The sequence below is a fragment of the Nuphar pumila genome, chromosome 8 (assembly GCF_984573655.1).
Source record: "Nuphar pumila chromosome 8, dmNupPumi1.hap1.1, whole genome shotgun sequence".
Classification (NCBI taxonomy): Eukaryota; Viridiplantae; Streptophyta; class Magnoliopsida; order Nymphaeales; family Nymphaeaceae; genus Nuphar; species Nuphar pumila.
Genome location: NC_143256.1, coordinates 107692011 through 107717139, shown reverse-complemented (window position 1 = coordinate 107717139; position 25129 = coordinate 107692011). Strand labels below are relative to the sequence as shown.

The window sequence follows — 25129 nt, the reverse complement described above, 5'->3', positions numbered from 1 at the left end:
CTTGATGATGCAATTTCTCTAGGCAATTCACAATTGTTTTTAACCTAAGCAATTCTAAAAGAAATTTTTTATGTAGAAAATCAAGATAGACTTAACTCATTTTTTAAAAATAATGTAAAAAATAGAATATGAAGAACTGGAAAACTTAAGGAATTATGGGTAAGAGTGCTTTTAAAAAAAGAAAATACAAGAAAAATACCATGGCATTTCATATCTTCACGATGACATCACAATATACAGAAGGTGATATTTTGAAAATATAATTAAGAGTTTCCTTTGATGTCATTTTATCAAACTCTTGCAATGCAACTGTTAAGACTAATGTATCTTTTTTGTATATATATAAAATAATATATATTAAATCAACTATGTTGGGAACTAAGCCCAACGGCCAGCCTTTCTAGCCGTTGGACCTAGTCCAATGGCTAGAGATGACTCTCTCTCTCTCATCTATCTCTTCCCCTCCTTTTTTCTCTATAAATAGGGGTGTGTGTGCTTTATAAAGTGAAAGAGTGATGGATAGTTTTAGGTTTATGAGTGTGATTGTATTTGTGTAGTGAGGTTATTATGTATTTTTAATTTTTTTATTAATGAAATTATTCATTCATTCACATTTCTTGTGTTTCATTTTAGTTCTTATGTTTTTGTCTAAATCAAGGTTGTAAGTAGCGTATCGTTACCCGTATTGGTCAAGCCAATAGTAACACTGTATCATACATTTTTAATAAAAACTTTAAAAATAAAAAAAAATAAAAAAATAGTAAAAGTTCAAAAAAATCATATCACATCAAATACTAATGAATTGCATAAAATACAAATATAAAATCACATATGAAGCATTTATGTCTCTATGAGCTGCATAAGACATTATCAAACATCAACTATCTCACAAAAACAATCCAAAATATTAAATATCATGCAATTAAGAACATGCCAAAAGACTATACTTTCATACTATATAAATAAAATTATTATAACAATAGTTGCACTCGATTTTCAATCGGTTTTCACTCATTACTCGAGTGCCCCATTACTATGCCGGATCATCTGATGTCATCTTTGTTGGAGAAGTGTGGGGCCTTATTTACCTTGATATAAATCTTTAATTTTCAGGGAATCCAACTTTGCGGTAATTTGGCATGGGTTGTAGGGGGCAGCGCCCTCTTGAGGCAATTTTTTTTGGAGAGTAGCTTTTTAATTTTACTCAAAATAAAGATTTTTTTACCTTAACCCATTTTCTTGAGTGAAAAATAGTGGAAATGCATTTTTTTTATCTTAACCCAATTCTTTGGGTGAAAAAACATTGGAAATCCACTTCTAATGGCCTCTAGACAAATGGAAAAGTTGGCCTTCAAAAGGTATTTAAAACCCAAAAGTGCGTCGAAGGTGTATCATACGATATGTCCTGCATCGTACGATACAACATGATATGATACATACTCATATCGCGATATAAGTATGTATCGTATTACAAACCCCAAAAGTAACGATATGTATCGTACGATATGAATAACCGTGATCCAAATACATTATGTTTCGATTGTTGGATTGCATCAGGATCCGCATCATTTCGTTACATGGTATCAAAGCTTGGAATCGTGGTGTTGGAAAGGATTCATATTAATGAATGATATGGATTCAATGACTTCACATCCCGGTATTTATCTTTGGTTTTCTATTTTCATATGTATGATAGGTGTTTTAAAAGGGTTATATTAAAAATAAATGCTTTTTTAAATATGTAGAAATTGTTATCTTTTGATATATGAAATATATGCTTTAGATTATGGATATGAAAATTATATTTTGCAAAAATATGTGGTTTCTTAAAGTCATATATGTGTTTCATGTTTTGCAAAATATTAAATTTCATGTTTTATTTCTTTCTTGAATGTCTCCTAATGTATGTGTAAAAATGGATTATCCTCAGGATTTTTAATATATTGTGATGTTTCTTTGATGATTTTAATTATGTGACCAAACATGAATTTTAAGATATATTGTGTGAACTCCACGATTAAGATTGTGAATCTTAGAAATTTTTTGTATGTTATTGTCATTGGTTATAACATAGACGTTCTCTATGCTATCTCAAGGTCCTTCTATCATCGTGTGAATATGTCATTCCTTGTATGTTTGAGTGATATTGCTTCTTTTAAAATACCTCATTAAGTAAAATTATTTTTAAGTTATTGGCTTGTACTTATGCTTCTTCTTGAGCATTTTATAAAACTTATATTTTTAAAACTCTTGTATGGTTGTTGTTTAGCACTTTGTAGCTTTATGTGTTTTTGCTCATTGGTGGCTTTGCACTTTTGTAACCCTTAGCGGTTTCTTTCTTGTGCATTGATATTTCATGCCATTAGATGCTTCTTATAGATTTTATATTTGTTGCATTGTGATCAAATTTCTTGTATGTCATATGTGGGTTCATGGTTGATGATAGTTATATGTGGCTCTTTGTGAATCTCTATGTTTGTCATCTATTGTCTTATAGTAGACTTATTATTTAAATCTAGCTTCTTAGAAGTTATTCTTTAATAAGATCATATATTCTTGTCTCTTTAGTGAGATTTATTGGATGTTTTAAATGTGATGTGCTTTAGTTCACTTGTTCCTTGATCGGTAGATTTATGATTCCATTATCTTTTGAAAGATACTCAAACTTCATGATTCCATCTCCTCTATGTAGATTGATTATATTGGGTATGATCCTTGTCCATTATTTGCTTGTTCAAGTTTGTAAAAATTGTTATGAGATATCTTGTATTGCATATGATTACACTTGTTTCTAAATTTTTATTGAATCTAATTTGAAATTGCATCTTTCAAATTGATTTATGTGTTTGAACTCACCTTATTTGAAATTGATCTTTTCGTGAGTTCAATATTGTCATATTATGGTTCTTTCACAAAATTTTATTTGATGCATCATCTTTTTTGGCCTTGTTATTGAGTCAGGGTTAACCGTTGAGGTGAGTTATGTGTTCACCTTATGTCATCTTATCACTCTAGATTCTCAAGGGTTATGAATGATGTGTTGTTACTTGTCTTGGGTCTGATTGATAGTTGATAGACCTTTAAATCCATGTTGCTTTTGTTAAACTAGAGTTGTTTGTTGGGGTGAGTTGTGTGCACAACGATTTTGTCAGTTTACATTGTTGGCTTATAGTTTGGCTTTAACTGACGATTGTTTGATTTCTGGTTCCGTGAGTAACCATTGTTATTATGGATGCTTGTAATTATGTTTATCTGTGATGACTATTATTTTTGGAAACCATAGTGTTTTGAAAGTTCATAAAATTTAGTATCTTTGCCTTGATTTATAAATCGCTCTTTTACCTTGTGTGTTTCCTCCTGTTATGTCTCTTATTTGTCATTTTATGTAGATAAGAGATGTTTATCAGTGTTGTGAGTTATGTGCAATCGTTGAAACTGATGTTATTGTTTGCAGTTTTATAACATTTGTGAGGTGAGGTACGTGCACTTCATGTGGTTGTAGCTGATTTGTATTGTCAGGAAGCTTGTATTTCCTGTGCATGGTCACGAGAATGATTATTGTTGATATTTGTTTTCAATTTCAATTACCAGTTTGTTGGTGCATGGTCATTGGTTTGGTAATGGCTGACATTTGTATTGTACTCTTGTTCTAGTAGTTGATACACTCGAATTTTGAGGTTTGGAGATCTAGTGAGGTGATTGCTTGTGGTGGTGGAATTGTTGTTGAAGTTTGCAAAATATAATTTATTGATATTTGTGGGATTTTAAATCTCTTCATATTTTTAGTAACTTGTTTTCTCTTAAAAGGTTTTCTTAAATTTGGTCTAAACTATTGCATGGTTCATTTATATATGCATTAGTTGTGTGGTTAATATTGCTTCTAAAATGTAATAATTGATTGATCCATGTTTGTCATATTTGTCTTTTCAGAATCTTTATTGAATAATTTGAATTATTTCTTGTATCTTCCACTGTGTAAAAATGATTTGTTCTTAAAAAGTAAATCTATCTATGAGTAATTTACTCTCCTGTGTGAGATTTTATGATTTAAACTCCCTTGTGAGTTATTTATCCATGGTATTAATGTTGTTTGAAAAACCATATTCTATGCCTTTTATGCATTAATGTGTTTTTTAGTGATAGATATATAGGTGTATTGACATTGAATAATGCATGCTTTCATGAATGTTTAACGTGATTAATGATTTATGAGCTTATCTTTGAGATATTTTATGCAGGTATCTCTCCTTTTTATAATATGCAATTATGTTCTCTTATGAATTAAGAACCATGATTTCTTAAAAATTAATGATTTTTCAAAAATAATGTCAAAAATTTTCTTTTAAATATATTTGAAATTTGGTAAATTGTCTTATTAAATATTTTCTATATATTGTATTTTTGGTATTTGGTCATCCTCTCTCCATAATATATAATTAATTTTTGAAATCCTCTTATGATATGTATGTGTATAGTTGGGATGTTTTGTTAGCTCTATTTACAGGTTCTCAAGTATTGATGATATTAAAGATCCTAAAAACTCTTTGTACAATAGAGTATATGACTGAAGATCAACACCCTTTAAGGAAGCAACGAATAGAAGAACTTGATGAAGTCAAATGAAAATATTTTAATTAATGGGTTCTTTGTTTGTATTTGCAAACTTAAAGTTTGAGGAGGGCAATTAAGATTAATGTATCCTTTTTGTATGTATATATATATATAAAGTAAGTCAACTAAAGTTGACTTCTAGTTATTGGGAACTAAGCCCAACGGTTAACCTTTCTAGCCACGGCTAGAGAGGACTTTCACTCTCCTCTTTTTCCTCTAGCTCTTCCTCCCCTTTTTTTTCTCTATAAATAGGGGTAGGTGTGTGCTTTGTAAAGTGAGAGAGTGATGGGTAGTTTTAGGTTTATGAGTTTGAGTGTATTTGTGTAGTGAGGTTATTATGTATTTTAATTTTTCTTTATTAATGAAATTATTCGTTTATTCACATTCCTTGTGTTTCATTTTAGTTCTTATGTTTTTGTCCAAATACATTAAGTTTCAATTCTTGGAGTTCATTTTGGAGTGCATTGGGATCTGTGCCATTTCGTTAAAACAACATAGTTATTAAAAAAGTTGTAGATTTTTGTGACTAATCTGCAACAGTGGAACTCACCAAACAAAAGAAAATTCTGACAAACAAATGATACTTAAGGAACTGAAATTTTACCAAAAGGAAAATAGTAAATTTTTGTGACTATGATCTGCAACAATGAAGCTCACCAAACAAAAGAAAGTTCGGACCACAATTAATATTTAAGGAAATGAGATTTGACAATTAATTGGTCCATCCAATAGATAATTAATAAGTTTATAAATACCATCATGATGCTTGCACCAATGTTGCCAAGTTCATATAGGTTGCATATCTCAAGAGTCTGCACAAAAGGACAAGAATAAAAAACTGAAACCAATCACAAAAGAGAAACTTAAAAGACATTATTGCACAAGAATTATCTTATGAAAAATCATAGCTTTACAAGCAAAGATCTATCTTTAACTTCATCACCTTTAGCATTAATTGATTGTGTTGCACAGGTTGTCTGTATAATAAAATCTCCAGCAGCCCTAAACCTTGATTTGGACATGATGCCAAATAAATTGGAGCAATCTACAGATAGAATCCAGAAAGAAGCAAATCAGAAGTTGTATAGCACTAATCAGAGGAAGTACAAAATAGCAGTTTTGATTCATCAGTATGATTACACAGATAACTGGGTTAAATAGTTCTTTAGCACATATACCAATCAACATTCAATATCACAGCTCAAATAATCATAGCTGGCAAACCGGGCGAGTTGACTCAGGAATCGCCCGAGTTGACCCGGATCGGACCTCAACTGGGTCATGATTCAGGACTGCCGATCCAACCCATTAAATAAAATTTTTTATCATGTATTTTATTATTTTAATGCATAATTCTTATATAAAGTCACTTGTTACGAAGAATCTAATATTGTTTAATGAAAAAAGTTAATAATTGACATATTAGCTTGAAGTTTAGTTATTTCATGTATTTTTTATCATGTATTTTTTATCATGTATTTTATTATTTTAATGCATAATTCTTATATAAAGTCACTTGTTACGAATAATCTAATATTGTTTAATGAAAAAAGTTAATAATTGACATATTAGCTTGAAGTTTAGTTATTTCATGTCTCATTCATGTGCTTACACTAAAAAATATAGAGTCCAAACTCGTCCGAGTCACCGAGTCAACCTGCTGACTCGGTGACCCAGTAGGGTCTGATCAGAGCCTGAGTCACGAGTTTGCCAACTATGCATATAATTAACAAAAAGTAAATAAAACTATAACATATTTTCATGCTGAACTCAATTTTCAAACCCCTGAAAACCAAAAGTTTCACATTTTTTTTTCACGAAACATGTAAATAGTACATTCTATAATGGAAAAGAAATAGTTTGTGCTATTGTGAATGAATCTCTTTCAGATCCCGCTACTAAGCTCGAAAGACCCTTTTTGTTTTTTCTCTAAGGGATAGCCAGTGTTGTGGTATCAGCTCCTGAATAGCCTCCTTCAAAATGGCTTCTGCTTGCTCGGTGAATACCTTGGCAGAAGATATGATTTGTAGTAACCAAACCATAGGCCATACGTGAATGGGAATAGGTGTGAGACCAAACATTCTGCGATGAGCTAAAGGATAGCTATCAAAAGAAAAGGGAAGAGAGTCTCAAGAGAGGCGCAACCACTTGATGGCCTAAGCAGTAGCCTTACTGACTAGTAGCTCTTCTTTCTTGCCATATGCAAAGCTACTATGTCAACACTAATTGATTGGAATTTCCACAAGGTGCATTTTCCCTGCGAAGAAAATTGCATGCCGGACATGCAAAAGCATCATTTTTCATCATTCCCCCCCATGATGTACAACAAAAACGTGGAGTACACACGGATCAAGGAAAGCAACTCCTAACACAGTGGGCTGCCACCTTTTTTCATGCATTTTCAGTGGAAAGCTTTCCCTGGAGATGACCTTACTCCCTCTACCAGATTTCTCGTCTGCATTCCCATAGAGGTTTTCCATGACATGCAATACACACCTACAAGATGGGGTTTTATAAGGATGCCAAAAAAGTCAATTGTCAATGTAAGCATGCGAATTTGGACAACAGAATTACCAGAGGAAGTGTAAACATGCAGTGCAATACAAATGCAGTACAACACTCTAGACTAATATGTTAACAGGAACTCAAGAATTCTCATTGGAAAAAAAGACAAACATTATGGAAAACAGTATTCAAATCAGACTGTGATTGGCCCTAGAAAGTATTGCCCTCAACAAAAGTCATAACTTTCAAAACTTTGTCCAGTAAAATGCATGTTCAGTTGTCAAATTGCAACTTACTTGCCAAGTCAAAGCATGAGAAGAGAGAACTTGAGCATAAACAAGTCGATGCAGCTCCTCTATACTAATTCCACCCAAATTATGTCGCTCTTCATGCAAAAGAATCTCAATTTGATGATTCTTTGCCGTCAACAACTCCATGGCATGAGCAACCATCCTGAAAAGCAAAAGTGAAAACAAACATAAGTGCAAGAAAAAGGGCCTAAGATTTCAATATCTTTGCTAACAGAAAACGCTTCAGATTCCACCAACTGAAAAGGCTCACCAGGGACCAAAGGATCTCAAGCATTCTGCTAAAACAACCTGAATGCAACAAGCAGAGGCTTCAGAAAAATAATAAGCATAATCACAATATTGCATCCAGTAGTACCAACAAAAGTAGGGAGAAGAAAAGAAATACCTCAGTATTATCACCAACAATTCCAAGAATAAGCCCCATCAAATTGTTAACGTGAGATGCTGGCTTCAGCTGGATGCACTTCTGAACTAAGCTGTGCATTGCTTCTAAGCCCTAACATAGTAAAAAGAAGATATTATTCCAATGCTAGAACGGCTGGAATTACACACATGCACATGGGGATGTGCACACATATGCATCCAAAGCTCAGTATTTTTTGCAACTAGATAATTCTACAAAAATGCCTCCTAATAATTGAACAGATCTATGGTATTATTGTGTATCTTGTACTCTAAGGATCTGCTAATTGCTTCCAAATTTCAGTAAATGGACTGTAGTACAAGTTGCAATAAGAAACAAAGCAACAAGAAATGGAGGATAAGAACAAAAAAATTGATGATCAAGCAATTCAACATTTTTTCCCTAAAATCAATATGCAATCTCGGTGAGCTTGCATTTCAGCTTACCAAAACAAGGAAAAAAATGCATGCATTCTGCAATTATCTACATCTTTAATAGCACCTCTCAAGTTGTACTTCAGTTAAAACCATAGTCACCTATATCATTCATGGTATTATCTCGGCGAAGATATTTCTCGGAGAGATTATCAAAAGTTGAAAAATCTAGAGAGTTTAAAAAATTGAAAAAAATATAAATATTAACTAAAAATATAAGAAAATAATAAGTTTTGCATTATTTTTCTTCCAAAAATATAAAGAAACAAGTTTTAAAGGTTTTAAAATATATAAAAAAAATAGGACATGCAAACGTAAAATAAAAAAGAGTTTTTTCCCAAAAATATCATGATATTATCACAATATTTTGTCTTCCGGCGATAGTGACATATTCCCTTTAATATTGGCTACCTTAAAATATCGGTATTTATTGCGATATTTTAAAAATATCGCCAATATTGGTCAGTGGTTAAACCCAAGTACATCTTATCTCAGAATTTTAGGTTGGTATTTGTCAAAGCCTTTATGAAGATATATGCAATCCAATTATGGAGGTCATTGGTTCTTGTTTTGCATTCTCTATTTCTTTTTTCCCCATGGTATACTTTATTTGATGTATTGCTAGCACTCTTATTATCACAATAGATAAAACTGATCATGAAGCTTGTACGTGAAGAACAGTCGACAAATACCACACTCAAAAAATGTATACTAAGATAAATTGCTCTGGTTATATACTTGGCTTGAATGTTGAATCAAGCAATTATATGGCCGTTCATGCTGCTCCAGGACACTAGACTCGGCCCCAACAAGAAATGAGTACACTCACTCGATCAAGAATCAAAAGTGTTTTTCGCTCCACATAAATGTGTAATATCAAATGCAATACAGATAAAAGTATCAAAAAATATAAGGCACAGAGGATTTCAAAATGATAAAAAGCACAAGTGCAAATAAAACTATTATTTCCATTATGAAGTTGACCATTATTCACAGAGGCATTAATTTTGCAGCCTTCTGCTGAGGGAAATTATAAAACTGTGATGCCTAAAATATGTTCTCAACATGAAGAGATCAATGATGAAGTTTTAATGGAAAATAGGATCTAGTGCTGTGATATCTTAAGAAAGGTTTTCTTTTCAAGATACATTTATTCGAGGAGGTCCAAGAACCAAGCTTAAAAAAGTGTACAAAGTGTTAAATGCAACCTACCTTATCATGTTGGATGACCTCTTTAAGTAGTTTTTATTTCACTTCTGATACATGAAAAATGAAATAGTTCCAAGCATAGTTGGCAAACCCAGCGAGTCAACTCGGGAATCTCGCGGGTCGACCCAGATCGAACCCCAACTGGGTCACGATTTAGGACTGCCGATCCAACCCATGATATAATTTTTTTCATCATGTATTTTATTATTTTTAATGCATAATTCTTATATAAAGTCACTTGTTATGAAGAATCTAATATTGTTCAATGAAAAAAGTTAATAATCAAGTATAATTATATGTTTTTATAAATTAGCTATTGACATATTAGCTTGAAGTTTAGTTATTTTCATGTCTTATTCATGTGCTTACATTATAAAACATAGAGTCCTGACTCGTCCGAGTCATTGAGTCAACACGCTGACTTGGTGACCAGTAGGGGTCCGATCCGAGCCTGAGTCACAAGTTTGCCAACTATGGTTACAAGAAAAGTCCATGAAATGAAAAAAAGAAAAAAACATATCTTAAGTTAAAGAAGTTTAGGCAGTAATATGGAAAGGAGACGGTGCTAAATAAACATGATATCCATCAAATAAAAGTTAAAAAGAATTTAACAAGCAAAAGAAAATGACATGCATCCTAACCATTGTAAGTGGTCTGACATAGAGAAAGTGAGATATATATAGCTCCATCCAGTGGCAAGTTGCTGTAGCAAGATTCTCAACATCTCCCAGCAAAATCTTTAACAATCTCTTCAATCCATCTGTCGTTTGATGATGCTCGCACCTAAGCCAAAACGCACTGCAGTCCAGCTTAGCTACTTGTCCCCGCCACTTTTCCCATGCCTTGAAAACAGCCAGAATATAAGCTTTAACACAATTACAGAAGCTTAACAGCACAACATTCAGATGTACCTTAATAAAGTCGGGTTTATTTTTAAAGCATTGTCCAAAGCCTCCAGCAGGTAAATCTGGGCGTAAGCGTGGCATTGTTGAAACAAGAACAGCAACTGCCTCAACAAGCCCATTCTCAGTCTGTTTCACATGGATGAATCACTCAGTTATGAGTTCAACAATGTTTTGAAGAAAAGATGAATAAAAGAACTATGACATGGCCAGGTAACGTAGAAGCGGAATGAAGAGCATGCCAACCAGGACAACTCAAAAACTCAATATGTACATCCGAACAACTCTACTTGAAAAAATGTCATCAACATTCCCATAAACATGGAGGTGAGACTTTGTTTGCAGCTTAGGTGACAATATTAAATGAAACAAATGGCCATAAAGCACAGTGATTTACAGCAGGCTGGCCATTTTTAGGGACAAAATGAGGTTAATGTCACCCAACAGCAATGAGTGAAATGCACGAATCTTTTCAAATTATGTTTGAGAATATTCAGCCCAACATAATGATACAATTCTTATCAACTAGAACTACATGAAGGCATTCTTTGAAATAAAAATACACTAGACCCTTTGTTGAGAATAGGTGGTTTTAGGTTAAGTTCTCTTATATTAGAGGTTTTCTGAAATTTTGTTCTCATAAGGACTTATATGTAATTTTTCCTTTTTGCCTCTCTCTATTTAATATAGAGAGAAGCCCTAATCTAATTCAACATGATTTAGTTTTCTGTGCAGCCTCTCTCTCTCTCTCTCTCTCTCTCTCTCTCTCTCTCTCTTTCTCTCTCTCTCTCTACACAGTTGGCTGCTCCCTTCTACATGGTATCAAAGCCCTCGATCTCGGGAGCGTGATCACGAAGAGGACTGATCTTCACCAACGAAAAAAAAAATTCAGACTGCGTGAAAATCAGGTTTGTTGTTGCACTGATGTGGAAGATCTGATAACAGATCTGGGATGTTACCCAGATCTAAGGATGGAGCTCCTATCGTGATTTCCTGGAGCCGTAACCATTTCTTTTTGAATCTGGTTTTTTTTCTCTCTTAGTGTGGTTTTTTTTGTCATCTCCTGTCGTGATTCTCTGGAGATTGACGAGTTCTTGCTGGTGCGTGCCTGTCGTGATTGGCGTGCCATGATTGACGAGTTCCTGTTGTTCCTGTTGTTTGGGTCACGCAGCAAGCTTCTGTGCTGCTGCGTGTCAGCCGTGAGCTGTTGGTTGTTCCTGCTGTTTGGGTCACGCAGCAAGTTTCTGTGATACTGCGTGCTAGCCGAGATTGTCATGTTTTCTGTGCTGATTGCGTGCCTGCCGTGATTCTGGAATTTTTTTTCTGTGTTTGTTGCGTGTGATCGAGATATGATTGATCTATTTAATTGTCTTCTGAAGACTTATTGGCCGTTATGCTTTATATGTTTGGAGAACAGCAGTTGTCGTGTTCATCTGTGTTGCAACTGAATATTCTTGTTGATCGTGGTGTGTTTGGGTGCAACAATGGTCGTGACTCCCTGCTGTGTCGAGTTTTGTTTCGTGTTGTGTTAGTTTCAGCTATCCCTTTGTCGTGAAAGCAGCAGGAGTGATTACCTGCTGGTTGTGGACTGTTTTCTTTTTTGGAAACAGCAGGGCTGATTCCTTACAGTGTTGGAAAATTCTACTTGAATACTTGCTGTTCTAGTGAGCAGTATGGCTGAAAATTCGAAATGTGATTCTAAAATGGAACAGATTGGGGAGTATAAGGCTTTTGCCAACCCCTTCTCGTATGGCTCTTCCGTAAGGTTGAATGAAACCAACTATGTCAGGTGGTCCAGAACATTTATGATGTCGGTATCTAGACATCGTCGAAAACACATTTTGTTGGAAGGCGAACCCACTGAGAAATTGGGAAGATATGTTACTTGGGATGAAGATAATGACATAGTTATGTCATGGATCATGAATAGTGTCGAACCCCATATTGCAGATGGATTGATATACTATAATACAGCCAAACTGATGTGGGACAATCTTCGTGACACATACTCACAAGAAACGAACGTGAGTCGTATCCTACAAGTCGAACAGGAAATATATAATTTGCAACAAGGAGATCAGACCTTGGCCCAATACTATGTCTTTGTCAAAGCTGCGTTTGAAAGACTTAATGCTTACAGGCCTCTTTGTTGCTCGAAGCAAAAGGATCATCAAGAACAAACCATGATTGCTCGTTTTCTTACCGGTCTTTCTTCAGATTTTTCTGTTGCAAAAGTTCAAATGTTGACTAGATCAGATGTTCCCACTCTTGCTGATGCTTACAATCGTCTGAGTAGACTTGCGATCTCTCTGCCACAATCTCAGCCTGTGACTCAGTCATCTGCTCTTGTTGTCCCATCTAGTTATGGGCGTGGAAATATTCAGAATATCAGAGGACGTGGACGTGGTATGGGAGGCAGAGGAAAGCTTCAATGTACATTCTGTGGAAAATCTGGACATTTAGAAGATCGTTGTTGGGATAAGCATGGTCGGCCAACCTCTTCTTCATCAAAGTCATATACTCCTAAAGCAAATGTGACTACTATTGAGGCAACAAATGTACAAAAGAATATCGCTGAAAATGAAAATAGTATCACCCTTAGTCGTGCGGAATATGATGAGCTGATAGCTCTTCGACCTTTTAGTTCCACTCCTCCTGTAGCTGGTGTTGCATATTCAACCGGAAATCATCTTCATCCGACTGATAGTAAGTGGGTTATTGACTCTGGTACATCCAAACATTTGTGTGGAAATTCACATGTTTTTTCATATCTAAAGGATATTAAGGCTCAACTTGGAGTCTCCTTAGCCGATGGGAGCTCCTCCCCGGTTGTTGGTCAGGGAAATATTTCTATATCCTCCTCATTACAGTTGAAAAATGCTCTTCATGCTCCAAACTTTCCTCAAAGTTTACTCTCTGTTAGTTGCCTTATAAAAGAACAAAACTGTAGAGTAATATTTGATCCAATGGGTTGTCATTTTCAGGATTTGCTGACGGGGAAAAAGATTGGTGGAGGCTATGAAGAAAATGGAATTTACTACCTACATCATCCAATGGGTATTGTTCATGTTGCAGTGGAACATTCGTTCAGTCATGTTCAGTGGCATCGTCGTCTTGGTCATCCTTCATTGTCAAAGCTTCGGTCGGTCTTTCCTCAGATTCCTACCACCACATCATTTCAGTGTGAAGCATGTCAGTTGGGCAAGCATCATCGAAGTTTGTTCCCTTCGAGTCAGAGTCAGTCTAGTAATAAAGTTTTTGAACTTCTTCATGCAGATGTATGGGGTCCTAGTAAGATTCCTACTAGGACTCAGTGTCGTTATTATCTTGTTATTGTTGATGATTTCTCTAAGTTGTCATGGGTATTTTTAATAAAAGAACGATCTGAAGTTCCAAGTATTATCAAATCCCTAATTCTTGAAATAAAAACTCAGTTTGAATCTATTGTCAAGATTGTTCGCATTGATAATGCTCTCGAGTTTAAATCAAAAGGTCTGTTACAATTTTACCAAGATCATGGCATCCAACCCCAAACTTCCTGTGCCTATTCATCTCAACAAAATGGGGTGGCTGAGCGAAAACATCATCACCTCCTTGATGTTGCCAGGACCATTATGATTTAATCAAATGTTCCTGCGTTATACTGGGGTGATGCGATTACCACTGCTTGCTATCTGATCAACTGCATGCCTTCGTCTTCGGTGGGTGATCAAATTTCATTACATATCCTAAAACCTAATGCTCCCTTTTTTTCTTTATCACCAAAAATATTTGGATGTGTTTGTTTTGTACACAAACTTGGCCCTGACCGTGATAAATTAGCCGCTCAAGCTACAAAATGCATATTTATCGGTTATCCAAAAAATCAAAAGGGCTATTGATGTTATGATCCTATTTCTCGCCGAGAGTATATTAGTGCGGATGTATCTTTCCTGGAATCCTCTCCATATTACTCTATTTTCGGTTCCCCGCTAGTTGATCCAGTTGAGTCTTTTCCATTACCTGTACCTCCTTTTCCTTTGGAATTTGTGCCCTCATTACCGAACCAAACTTCATCCTCTTCCAGATTTAATAATCCTCCATTGGTATATGTGCGTAGAGCTCCACTTCCGCAAGAGCCTTCATCTTCTTCTTCTCCTGAGGTAAGTTCTACTGGCAATCGTGATCTTCAGGATGATGATAACAGGCCTATTGCTCTACGAAAGGGGACAAGACAATGTACCTTATATCCCATATCTCATTTTGTCTCCCATGCCAGAATTGGACATCAGATGAAGTCTTTTATTTCAGCCTTATCTGCTGAAACTATTCCTCTGAACTATCAACAGGCAGCACTTGATACTCGCTGGAAGCTGGCTATGCAAGAAATGACAGCTTTAGTATCTCAGCATACCTGAGATCTAGTTGATTCCCCAACAGATGCTGACATTGTTGGATATAAATGGGTATATACAATAAAGTACAAATCTGATGGTTCTATTGAAAGGTACAAGGCCAGATTAGTCGCGAAAGGGTATACTCAGACATATGGAATTGACTTCTTTGAAACTTTTTCTCCTGTTGCACGGATGGGTACCATCCGTCTTGTTCTCTCAGTAGTTGTTCAGCATGGTTGGAGCTTGTGCCAATTAGATGTGAAAAATGCATTTCTATATGGGGATCTATCTGAGACCGTTTACATGCAACAACCTCCAGGATTCGAGGTTGAAGGGGAGTGTCAGAAGGTGTGTAGATTGAGAAAGGTGATTTATGGCTTGAAACAAAGTCCTCGTGCATGGTTTCAAAAGTTGTTTGAAGTGATGTCAAGCTTTGGCTTTAATAGATCAGCAGCAGATCATACATTTTTTATAAAGAAAACTAGCTCTGGCATAGTTGTTATGGTGGTATATGTGGATGACATCATTCTTACAGGAGATGATGTGAAAGCTATTGAAGCCACAAAGGCTCATCTTCAAAAACACTTTGTTACAAAAGACCTTGGTTCACTCAGGTATTTTCTGGGTATAGAAGTTGCTAGAAGCCGTGAAGGGATGGTTTTGTCTCAACAGAAGTATGTTCTTGACTTATTAAAGGAAACGGGCATGTTGAGAGCTAAACCAGCAAATATTCCCATGGACCATAAAGTTCAGTTGTTTGAAGAAGGGTCAAAACCAGTTGATAGCAAAAGCTATCGCTCCCTAGTAGGGAAGTTATTATATGTAACTGTACCAGGCCGGATATTGCTTTAGCAGTAAGCAAAGTTAGCCAGTTTATAGACAAACCAAGTGAGGTACACTGAAATGCAGCCATAATGATTCTCAGATATCTAAAATTCTCTCCTGGAAAGGGGTTATTGTTCAGGAAAGGTGGAACTCTGGAGATAGTAGCCTATTCTGATGCTGACTATGCTGGATATGTAGTAGATAGAAAGTCTACCACAGGATTCTGTGTGTTTTTGGGAGACAACTTGAGTTCATGGAGAAGTAAGAAACAAAATGTGGTTTTCAGGTCGAGTGCAGAATCAGAATATCGGGCTATGGCCCAAACAGCTGCTGAATTGATATGTGTTCGCATTGTTCTTCATGATCTCCAGGTGAAGGTTTCCTCTCCAATGACCATGATGTGCGATAACAAAGCGGCAACATATATAGCAAACAATCATGTCTTTCATAAGAGAACAAAGCACATTGAGGTTGATTGCCACTATGTAAGAGATATGATTCAAGTTGGTCATATCACTACCAAATACTAAAGTCGGAAGACCAAGTTGCAGATATGTTTACAAAGCCTCTTGCTAGGCCAAATTTCTCAAAATGTTGTGACAAGCTGAGCATGATTGATATCTATGCTCCAGCTTGAGGAGGAGTGTTGAGAATAGGTAGTTTTAGGTTAAGTTCTCTTATATTAGAGTAAGATGCCTAATGAGTGGAGGAAGAGTACTTTGGTGCCTTTATATAAAAATAAAGGTGATATACAAGATTGCACAAACTATCGTGGTATAAAACTCATGAGTCATACTATGAAACTTTGGGAGAGGGTGATTGAGTCTAGGTTGAGGAAGGTTGTCATGATATCGAAGAATCAGTTTGGTTTTATGCCTAGAAGATCAACTATGGAAGCTATACATCTTCTTAGACAACTTATTGAAAGATATAGAGGAACAAAGATTTGCATATGGTATTTATTGATTTAGAGAAGGCTTACGATAGAGTACCTAGGGGCGTTCTCTGGTGGACAATGATGAAGAAAGGTGTTTCTCTCAAGTACATTAGTATAATTAAAGATATGTATGAAGGAGTAGTAACCAATGTCCGCACTTGTGGAGGGGTGACAACCAATTTTCCGATAACGGTTGGGTTACATCAAGGATATGCTTTAAGCCCTTTCCTATTTGCGATAGTGATGGATGAGCTTACGAGATCAATTCAAGAAAATGTACCGTGGTGTATGTTGTTTGCTGATGATATTGTTTTGATTTATGAGTCTAGAGCTGGGGTTAATGCTAAGTTAGAATTATGGAGACAGACATTGGAAGCTAGAGGTTTTAAGTTGAGTAAGAGTAAGACTGAATATATGGAATGTCGGTTTAGTAAGCAACGAAGTAGTGATGGGAGTGTAGTGAAGCTTGGTGAGCAAGAAATACCGGTGAATGATTATTTCAAATATTTGGGATCCATCATTCAAAAGTATGGAGAAATTGATGGAGATGTAAATCATAGGATAAAGGTTGGGTGGATGAAATGGAAAAGTGCAACTGGAGTGTTGTGCGATCGTAGAATGCCATTGCGGTTGAAGGGAAAGTTTTATAGGACGACTATTAGACCCGCTTTTCTATATGGTACGGAATGTTGGGCTGCCAAGAGACATCATATTCAAAAAATGAGTGTAGCTGAGATGCGGATGCTTAGATGGATGTGTGAAAATACAATAAAAGATAAGATTCGGAACGAGGAGATACGTAAGAAGGTAGGTGTTGCACCCATTGAAAATAAGATGCGAGAGAATCGTTTACGGTGGTTTGGACATATTCGGCGAAGGCCTAATGATACTCCAGTTAGAAGGTTGGAGAAATGGGAAAATATATTAGTTAAAAGAGGTCGGGGTAGGCCTAGGAAGACTTGGATGGAGATGATAGGAAAGGATATGAATGCTTTGAACCTCACCGAGGACATGGCATTGGATAGAAATGATTGGAGGAAAAGGATTCATGTGGAAGACCCAAAATGAATTTCTTTTTTGTTCATATCGCTGACCCCAATTGTTTTGGGATGAAGGCGTAGTTGTTGTTTGTTTGTTTGTTCTCTTATATTAGAGGTTTTCTGAAATTTTGTTCTCATAAGGACTTAGATGTAATTTTTCCTTTTTGCCTCTCTCTATTTAATATAGAGAGAAGCCCTAATCTAATTCAACGTGATTTAGTTTTCTGTGCAGCCGTCTCTCTCTCTCTCTCTCTCTCTCTCTTTCTCTCTCTACACAGGTGGCTGCTCCCTTCTACACCCTTATACTACCTTTATACTATAGGCACATATGTAGCTGAGACTACAACATAAGTAGGAAAGACAAAACTGGCTTGAAGAAACAATGAATACATAATTTTGCAAAAAGTTTAATAAGGTGTTTCAATTCATAAGAACCATGGCAATGATAGAGTTAAAATAAAGAGCCACCTTGAATTTTTGAGGAAGAAAAGAGCCACTTAAAATTACTCAATGTGACTAGTCTATGCAGTATTTGCACTATCAAGAAGCGCCTATAAGAAAGCCTTGAGCCAGTAATCAATAGATCACTATCCCTAATTTTGTAGAGGTTTTATTTTATCAAGAAATTGCTCAATCGCAACTGCACTTAAATGACATCCAAGAAAAATTCCTCACAAATATTCCAGGTAGTATTGTGCTAAATTCAAGTATACATATTGCTTATGGTGCAGACCTCACGATTATCAAGCTGATGCAGCTGATAGGATCCATGCAATCTCAACAGTTTCACCTGAAAAACATGATTGTTGTCTTTTAATAACCAAACTATGACTAATGAAGATATAATGATGACAATGATGATAACAAAAGCGTAGCAAGCATCAAAAGAGTAACATAAGCATGCTTGTAGGATCAAATAAAAAGATTACAAACCAGTCAGGCATTTACCACTGCCTCCAGCCATCCAACTGCCAGTGCAAAAGCAATACCTTCCCAATAATCTGTATCATCCTCCAGAAACTGCACAGAAGAAAAGTCCAATCCTCTTAATTCCTAAACTTGCAGACCAGGAAAGACAAGATCCATGTAAGCAGGTTAGAGCATTATAGAACAAAGAACACACTTTTGGCAAAAGAAAAAATTACATTTTTCCTGCTAATATAAGAATTCTTTTACATCGTTATATTGTCACTTGATGAAAATACATGAACAGCGACAATGTATACAAATGCAGATTAAGCCATATATAACTCATTATTGCTTTGTATGAGAGATGAAGATTAAGTCCACCGTAAAATGTAAAATACATGTTTCACAAATTTAAAAAAGATGGCCGAAAGATATACAAAGGAGCTTCACCTTCATATGCATTTAACAACAAATTGCCAGAAATGTGATAATATCCGGATCCCTAGTTAACAATTGAATTATAGCACAATGAGTATGCACATGGCGTTTTTTGAAGTTTATTGGATTTGGCAGGTGGATATAACATATTACTAAGATCTCACAAAAGATCAAACCTGTAAATTGACAAGTTTGCTTTGCAAAGCCACAAGCTTTGAATGAACGGTCATCTCTGTCTCTGAAATGAGCTGATCATATTCCTAAACAAATAAAAACATGATTATAATTTGAAAGGTTATTCTCAAAGATAGTCCTGAACACCAAGTATGACTTCTAGGACATAAATCAACACAAAACAGATGAAAAAGAAAGAACATTACTGCTAACCAATCAACAAGTCGTTCAGGGAGCCAATTGAAGGAATGATTATCAACATAAAACATCTCCAACAATTCCCATGCAGCCTTTGAATATGTAGGCTCATCAGATGACTGCAAAAACAGAACCAGGTATGTAGGCATGCTAAAATCATGGCATATATCAATGACTTCATTTTCTGATAGAAACAAACAACAGTAAATGCATTTTAAAAAAATCCCTTTTAAGGTATGACACAATTCATTCATACCTGAAAAGAATTTACATAGTCAAAGCAGAAATAGCAATATCCCATCAAAAAAGGATCACTCAAATTTTCGATTAAACAATCTGAAGCTACCTATGCATACCCATATTCCCAAAAAAAGAACCAAAAATTATACAAGGGAATTGGGAACATATGGTCAGTCCCTTGCCGGAACATAAAAACAAATGAGAGGATAGAATTTATGTGTCCAGTATCAAAAAGAATAAAAATAAACCTTTAGAAGTGCTTTTGGGCTTTCAATGATTGAAACATAAGGATCCCTTGGACTCCCAAGCAGCTCACTGATGCACTTGCTAAACTCCATCACATGCTTCCACCTTCAAGCTCCAAAGAGCAGTTAAGCACATAAGCATGTAACATAAAAGTAACAGATCTTTGAGGAAGTACATAACCACCAACACTTGATGAACTAAACTAGAAATAATAAGAACTTTCAGAAGTAAACTTGCATGATGGAAAACTTTACATGTGGCATTTGGAAAACAAAGGAATCCATAAGCCAATTACAACATTAGCTATGAAGGAGAATCAGTTTCGTTGAAGCCCCTTTTAGGGTGGACAAGAAAGAATCTTTTTTTCATATGATTGAACATCCATACCATCACATCCATGTATAGTAGTCGGGCACCCAAAGGGGGTGACAATTGACTCACTCACAGCCCTTGCTCCTCTACCAATCATCAATTAACTCTACTTTGTTAAATCATAAGAATAGAGGTTTTCTAGGGCTCATTATAATCACATGACCAACTTTACTTTAGTTAGAAAGGGTTACAAATACCACCAAAAGTCTGCAGGTCAGTATTGAAGATATGCACAGGCTAGTATAGCAATATAGGATGTAACACTCTCCTTGCTAATGCTAGTTGGTAGCTTTTTAATGTTGATGAATTCCTAAAAATATTCTCACATGGTGGACTATTTAGAAGACACTCCAGAAAGAAGATACACAAGACTGTTGTGAACACTAAGTGCTAAATACTACATCAAGCAAATGCAAATTACAAGAACCTCGTATTTTACTTATCTAGGAGAGACAGAAATGTAATATGATTAATTAATCAGGGGCACATTCTTTCATCATGACCTAAAGTTGACCAGGAAGGAATACGAATAGATTAGTAACAAAGTCGAGAGGTTCTGAAAGAAAGAGAGAAGTGCTGGTTTTTCATGCTTCAAAGAGTGAATAGCAGGAGTTTTGTGCTTTAAGGCACAAAGACCAATAGTCAACTGAACACCTCCTCTTGCATCAGTGATGGTGGTGGTGGTGGTGCATCAAGGCTACTTTTTTGTCAGACAGTCACCAAAGAAATCTCTTCCCCACAAAAGCTATCCTGTGGGGCACAAAGTGACCATTTGAACACAGGATTTTTTTTTTTAGCTATTGTTATGATTCTTTATCTATTGTTAGGTTAGTGTTCCATTGGAGGAGTTAAGCCACCCCTAACACGAAAAATACGCCCCAGCCGCCTCTTAGTCTATAGGTGGTGGTGACAAAAGAAAACTCTAAAACATCATTTGTGGTCTTTCACCATTCTTCAACAAGCAAACCAAATCAGAACTCTATTAACATCCAGAAAAGGAGCTATGTCACCTGGACATTCCTAGAGGTCCATTGCATTTGTGTTCAACCATTTCTAACACTGGCATCAATGCTTTTTGACACGTTTTGGATATGACTTTTTGAACTTCAAAATGTCCAACACTATCAAGCATGTTAGAGACAACAAGCAAGCGCTGGACACTCCATCTGTGGCATATAGGCATATGTTTGTTATTTTATAAACTACCATTTGTTTGTTAAAGCATTGATTATACGATGAACATGATGACATTTAGCACCAATTAGCCTTTGAATTTCATTTTCTAAAAGTGTAGCAATTTTCCATCTAAACTTTAAGGATTTTACAAATTATATATTGTTTATGGAAATTTTCAAAAACATACCTAAAGTTTTGGCACTAATAGAAAACACACTTAAGTTTTGATATTATTGAAAATACACAACTTTAAACTTCGTCAGTTAAAAACACACTTCTGTCAATTTAACAGGGGTTATCATTAACACAAGTTGAGTTAATAGCATAAAGTTACTAACTTACCCTCAAAACAATATTGTTTGTTAAAAAAAAATTGAAAACACACCTAAAGTTTTGGCACAATAATAAAAAACACACCTAAGTTTTAGTAATTGCAGCACATTTAATGGCAACTTTGATGAAAGTAAACATTGTCTTCTTTTTAATTAACCATGACAAAGTTTAGGTGTGTTTTTGAAAATTTTCCTATTTTTTGTTTTTTAGCAATCTTTTCTCATTTTCTTAGGTTTGAGCATCTCTCTCTTGTTATCCCTTTTTCTCCTTTTTCATAAAAGGTTTGTAATCCTTTTGCTTTATATATGCAAACATGCTAAATGAGTTCTTTGGGCCTTTTTCATTTTATTTTTAAATTTTGACCTTACAGATGTGATCTACATATTTGATTTTATTTTGATCAGCTCTTAGAGTGTTCGATTCCGACACATGGGTGGGTTTTTTTATAAGGTTCGAAAAATCAACGGTCTAAAATCTTTGTAAATTTCGAAGCTCAAAATATTGTTTTTGCATAAAAAACACATGATCCAGCTGCCGATTCCTAGTAAACCGACCATGCCGAAAACATGTACTTGTCGGAATCACAAAAAAAAGTATTGGAAAAGCCAGAAAACACATTTAGCATGTGTGCATCACTATATATATATATATAAGGAAACTGAAATATGTAAACCAGCAAAATATGTAAACTAGTATTAACCAAGATTTTCATAGGTTTTTTTGCAAATCTAACCTTGTAGATGCATTCGGTATGGTCCATTTGCTTGGAATCGGCAATTGGATCATCGTAATCGGATCGATAAATGTGATTTTGTATGATTGAATATTTACAAAAATTATGAGCCATGGATTTTCAAGCTTTAAAATATCCTTCTTATACATCGTAATCAGATGATCTAACCGTTTGTTTCTATAAAACCAAGGATCTAGATCACATCTGTACGGTTAAATTTTAGAAGAAAAAAAATATGAAAATTTTGGTGCATACCAATTTACATATTTTGCTGCTTTACACATTGCTAGAATATGAGAACTAGAAATATGGGCACTTCCAACGTTTTTTTGTAAACCCAACTATGTGGATGTGCTTGGCATGGTGAATTTGCCAGGAATCAACCATTGGATCGTGTATTTTCGATGAAAAATATGATTTTTGAATGCTTGAATATTTATGATGGCTCGTAATCTTAATAAATATTCAAGTATTTATGAAGCCTTTAAAATCAATGGCTCATAATCTTCATAAATATGCAATCATTCAATAATCATATTTTTTCATCGAAAATACATGATCCAATGGTTGATTCCTGCAAATTCACCATGCCAAGCACATTCACATGGTTGGATTTGCAAAAAAAGTGTTGGAAATGCCCATATTTCTAGTTCTTATATTCTAGTGATTCTCTCTCTCATATAGAGAAAGAGTGTGGTAGCTGCGCAACCCATAGGTGGCAGCTGCCAGAGCAACTTCCCTGGCCATCCATCAAGGCCTTGATGGACAGCCAACAAAAAAATGTTTTTTTTTTACTTTTTCAGAATTAGTGGCGCTTTACGAGTGCCGCTAAAGGCAGTGGTGCTCAGAAGCGCTGCTAAAACACTTCTTTTTAAAAAAAAGTGTTTTAGCGGCACTTGAAAAGCACCGCTAATGGTCAAAAAATGCTGTTTTCAGCATTTTTTGCGCTGGCCATCCATCAAGGCTGCGATGGACAGCCAACAAACTTGCACTGGTAGCTGTGCACCTAAGGGTTGCACAGCTACCACTTTTTCTATATATATATATATGCCAACACCTTAACTGTAAACACCAAAGGAATGTGCATGTGCCGTTGGATCCCAATGATTCAACGGTGCATGCATGAAGATGTGCAAAAGGGTTTTTAGGGTTTGGTCTTTGGCAGTGGTCCTGACCGCCACTAACGACCCCTTTTGCACCTTTTTTCCATACACGTTCACCCGCTGTTTGCAGTTACGCCCTACACACACATGATGAAAAGGATTATAGCCAACATATCTAATTTTGCAAAGTTCCAAATGTCCATGCCTGACACTGAAATTCCTATCAGTGTCCAGGTAACAAACCAAGGGACTTAATTTACTGATCTAAGGGACGCAAACTCAAAAACTACCAGTCCATGATATGACAAAACCATGATATTAGAAGGAACAAAAAAAATACATTCTACACATTAAAATCTATGATGTTCCGCTACCCGGACTGAGGCATTAGATCAAGATATTAGGAACTCATTTGTGTGCGAAAGAACTTGTAATCTCCGTAGCCACATCGCTGATTTAGCAACAATAAGGGGTAGGATACATCATGTTTTCATTTACATTTGATAATATGATATTGACGAGAACACACGTTTGCAAGCCCCCTAAAATGAACATTCAACAAATCCACGCCATGGAATCATAATCAACAGGATCAGCGATAGTCACAACGACACCATCACTAGCGCCAATAACCAGTACCAAGTATACACCGGTTATTCCAGTAATCATCCAAACAAGAAGAGGATCATTTCATAATTCAAACGATTTTCGAGCCAAAAACTCAGCAAAAATAAGTACCAAACTTCATCAAAAACCCTAAATCACGCAACGGAACACGAATCACGAACAAACTCCAGAAGAACAATAAAAATTACCAATCCGAGCGGTGCGGAGCCATCATCGAAGACGAGAGAAGGCTCCTCCGGCTCTGGAGCAGCGCGAAAGCGTGGACCGACCCGTACGCGACCCTCCTCCGCCGAGCCTCGTCGAATTCCCAGTCGCCAGAGCAGAACCGGAGCTCGACTACCTTCCCGCCGCCGCCTTCATCCTCCGCGGCGTCGACATCGCCGCCGGACGGAAGGGTCCTCCGGTGCCGGAAGAAGGAAACGCGGAGGACGTTGCCTCGGGACCAGGAGATGGAGAGGGAGGAAGGAGGGCTAAGGAGGCCGTGGTGGAGGTGGTGCACCACCGGATCCTTCACCTCGGCGGCGAACTGGACCAGCGCCGTGCCGGACTCCGAGGCCCTCCCCGGCATCCTTAGTGGCGGGAAACTAAGCTAGGGTTTTGCGGATATTACGGTTTTTGGTGAAACTACGGTTTTACGGAAACTAGGGTTTTGGTGGATGCCATGAATGATGCTCACAGGTGCACACTCTCTCTGTCTGTTGGAAAATAAAAGAAGGGAGGGAAGACGCGGCAAAGGGTATTTTCGTCAAGTGAAAGTATGGAGGGCATTCTTGGAATTTGTGTGAAGGACGAGGGTAGGTTTTGGGATCGTGAATGAAGGCTGGGCAATGTGCTGGGCCCAGCATATACTACTATCGTGCTCGAGCGGCTTTAATGCTGGCTGCTGATCGTTAACGGGTCGGGTTTATGTTGAATACTGAACCCGATCCGAGTAACATGTGGACGTGGGGTCGGCTTTGGGCTAAGGACAGCCAATTTTTTATGGTGTCTAAACACTCTGCAGTGAGTCGCCAACTCAAAGAAAGGA

At 36.2% G+C, this 25129-nt stretch overlaps 1 protein-coding gene across 1 annotated transcript in view; it reads right to left on the bottom strand.

The window, feature by feature from the left end:
• The window catches only part of LOC149830151 (nuclear pore complex Nup85-like protein), a 31468-nt gene extending 6678 nt beyond the window's left edge, over positions 1 to 24790 (bottom strand). The window contains exons 1-13 of the mRNA XM_090015720.1: positions 24291 to 24790; positions 19761 to 19863; positions 19281 to 19391; positions 19077 to 19160; positions 18502 to 18573; positions 18287 to 18343; positions 10385 to 10504; positions 10115 to 10315; positions 7813 to 7923; positions 7678 to 7715; positions 7413 to 7569; positions 5555 to 5656; positions 5367 to 5423 (exon numbers count right to left, since the gene is read on the bottom strand). Coding sequence (XP_089871846.1) covers positions 5367 to 5423; positions 5555 to 5656; positions 7413 to 7569; positions 7678 to 7715; positions 7813 to 7923; positions 10115 to 10315; positions 10385 to 10504; positions 18287 to 18343; positions 18502 to 18573; positions 19077 to 19160; positions 19281 to 19391; positions 19761 to 19863; positions 24291 to 24670 — 1593 coding nt within the window. The 5' untranslated portion in view covers positions 24671 to 24790. The remainder of the gene's footprint in view (positions 1 to 5366; positions 5424 to 5554; positions 5657 to 7412; positions 7570 to 7677; positions 7716 to 7812; positions 7924 to 10114; positions 10316 to 10384; positions 10505 to 18286; positions 18344 to 18501; positions 18574 to 19076; positions 19161 to 19280; positions 19392 to 19760; positions 19864 to 24290) is intronic.
• Between the last annotated feature and the right edge of the window lie 339 nt (positions 24791 to 25129).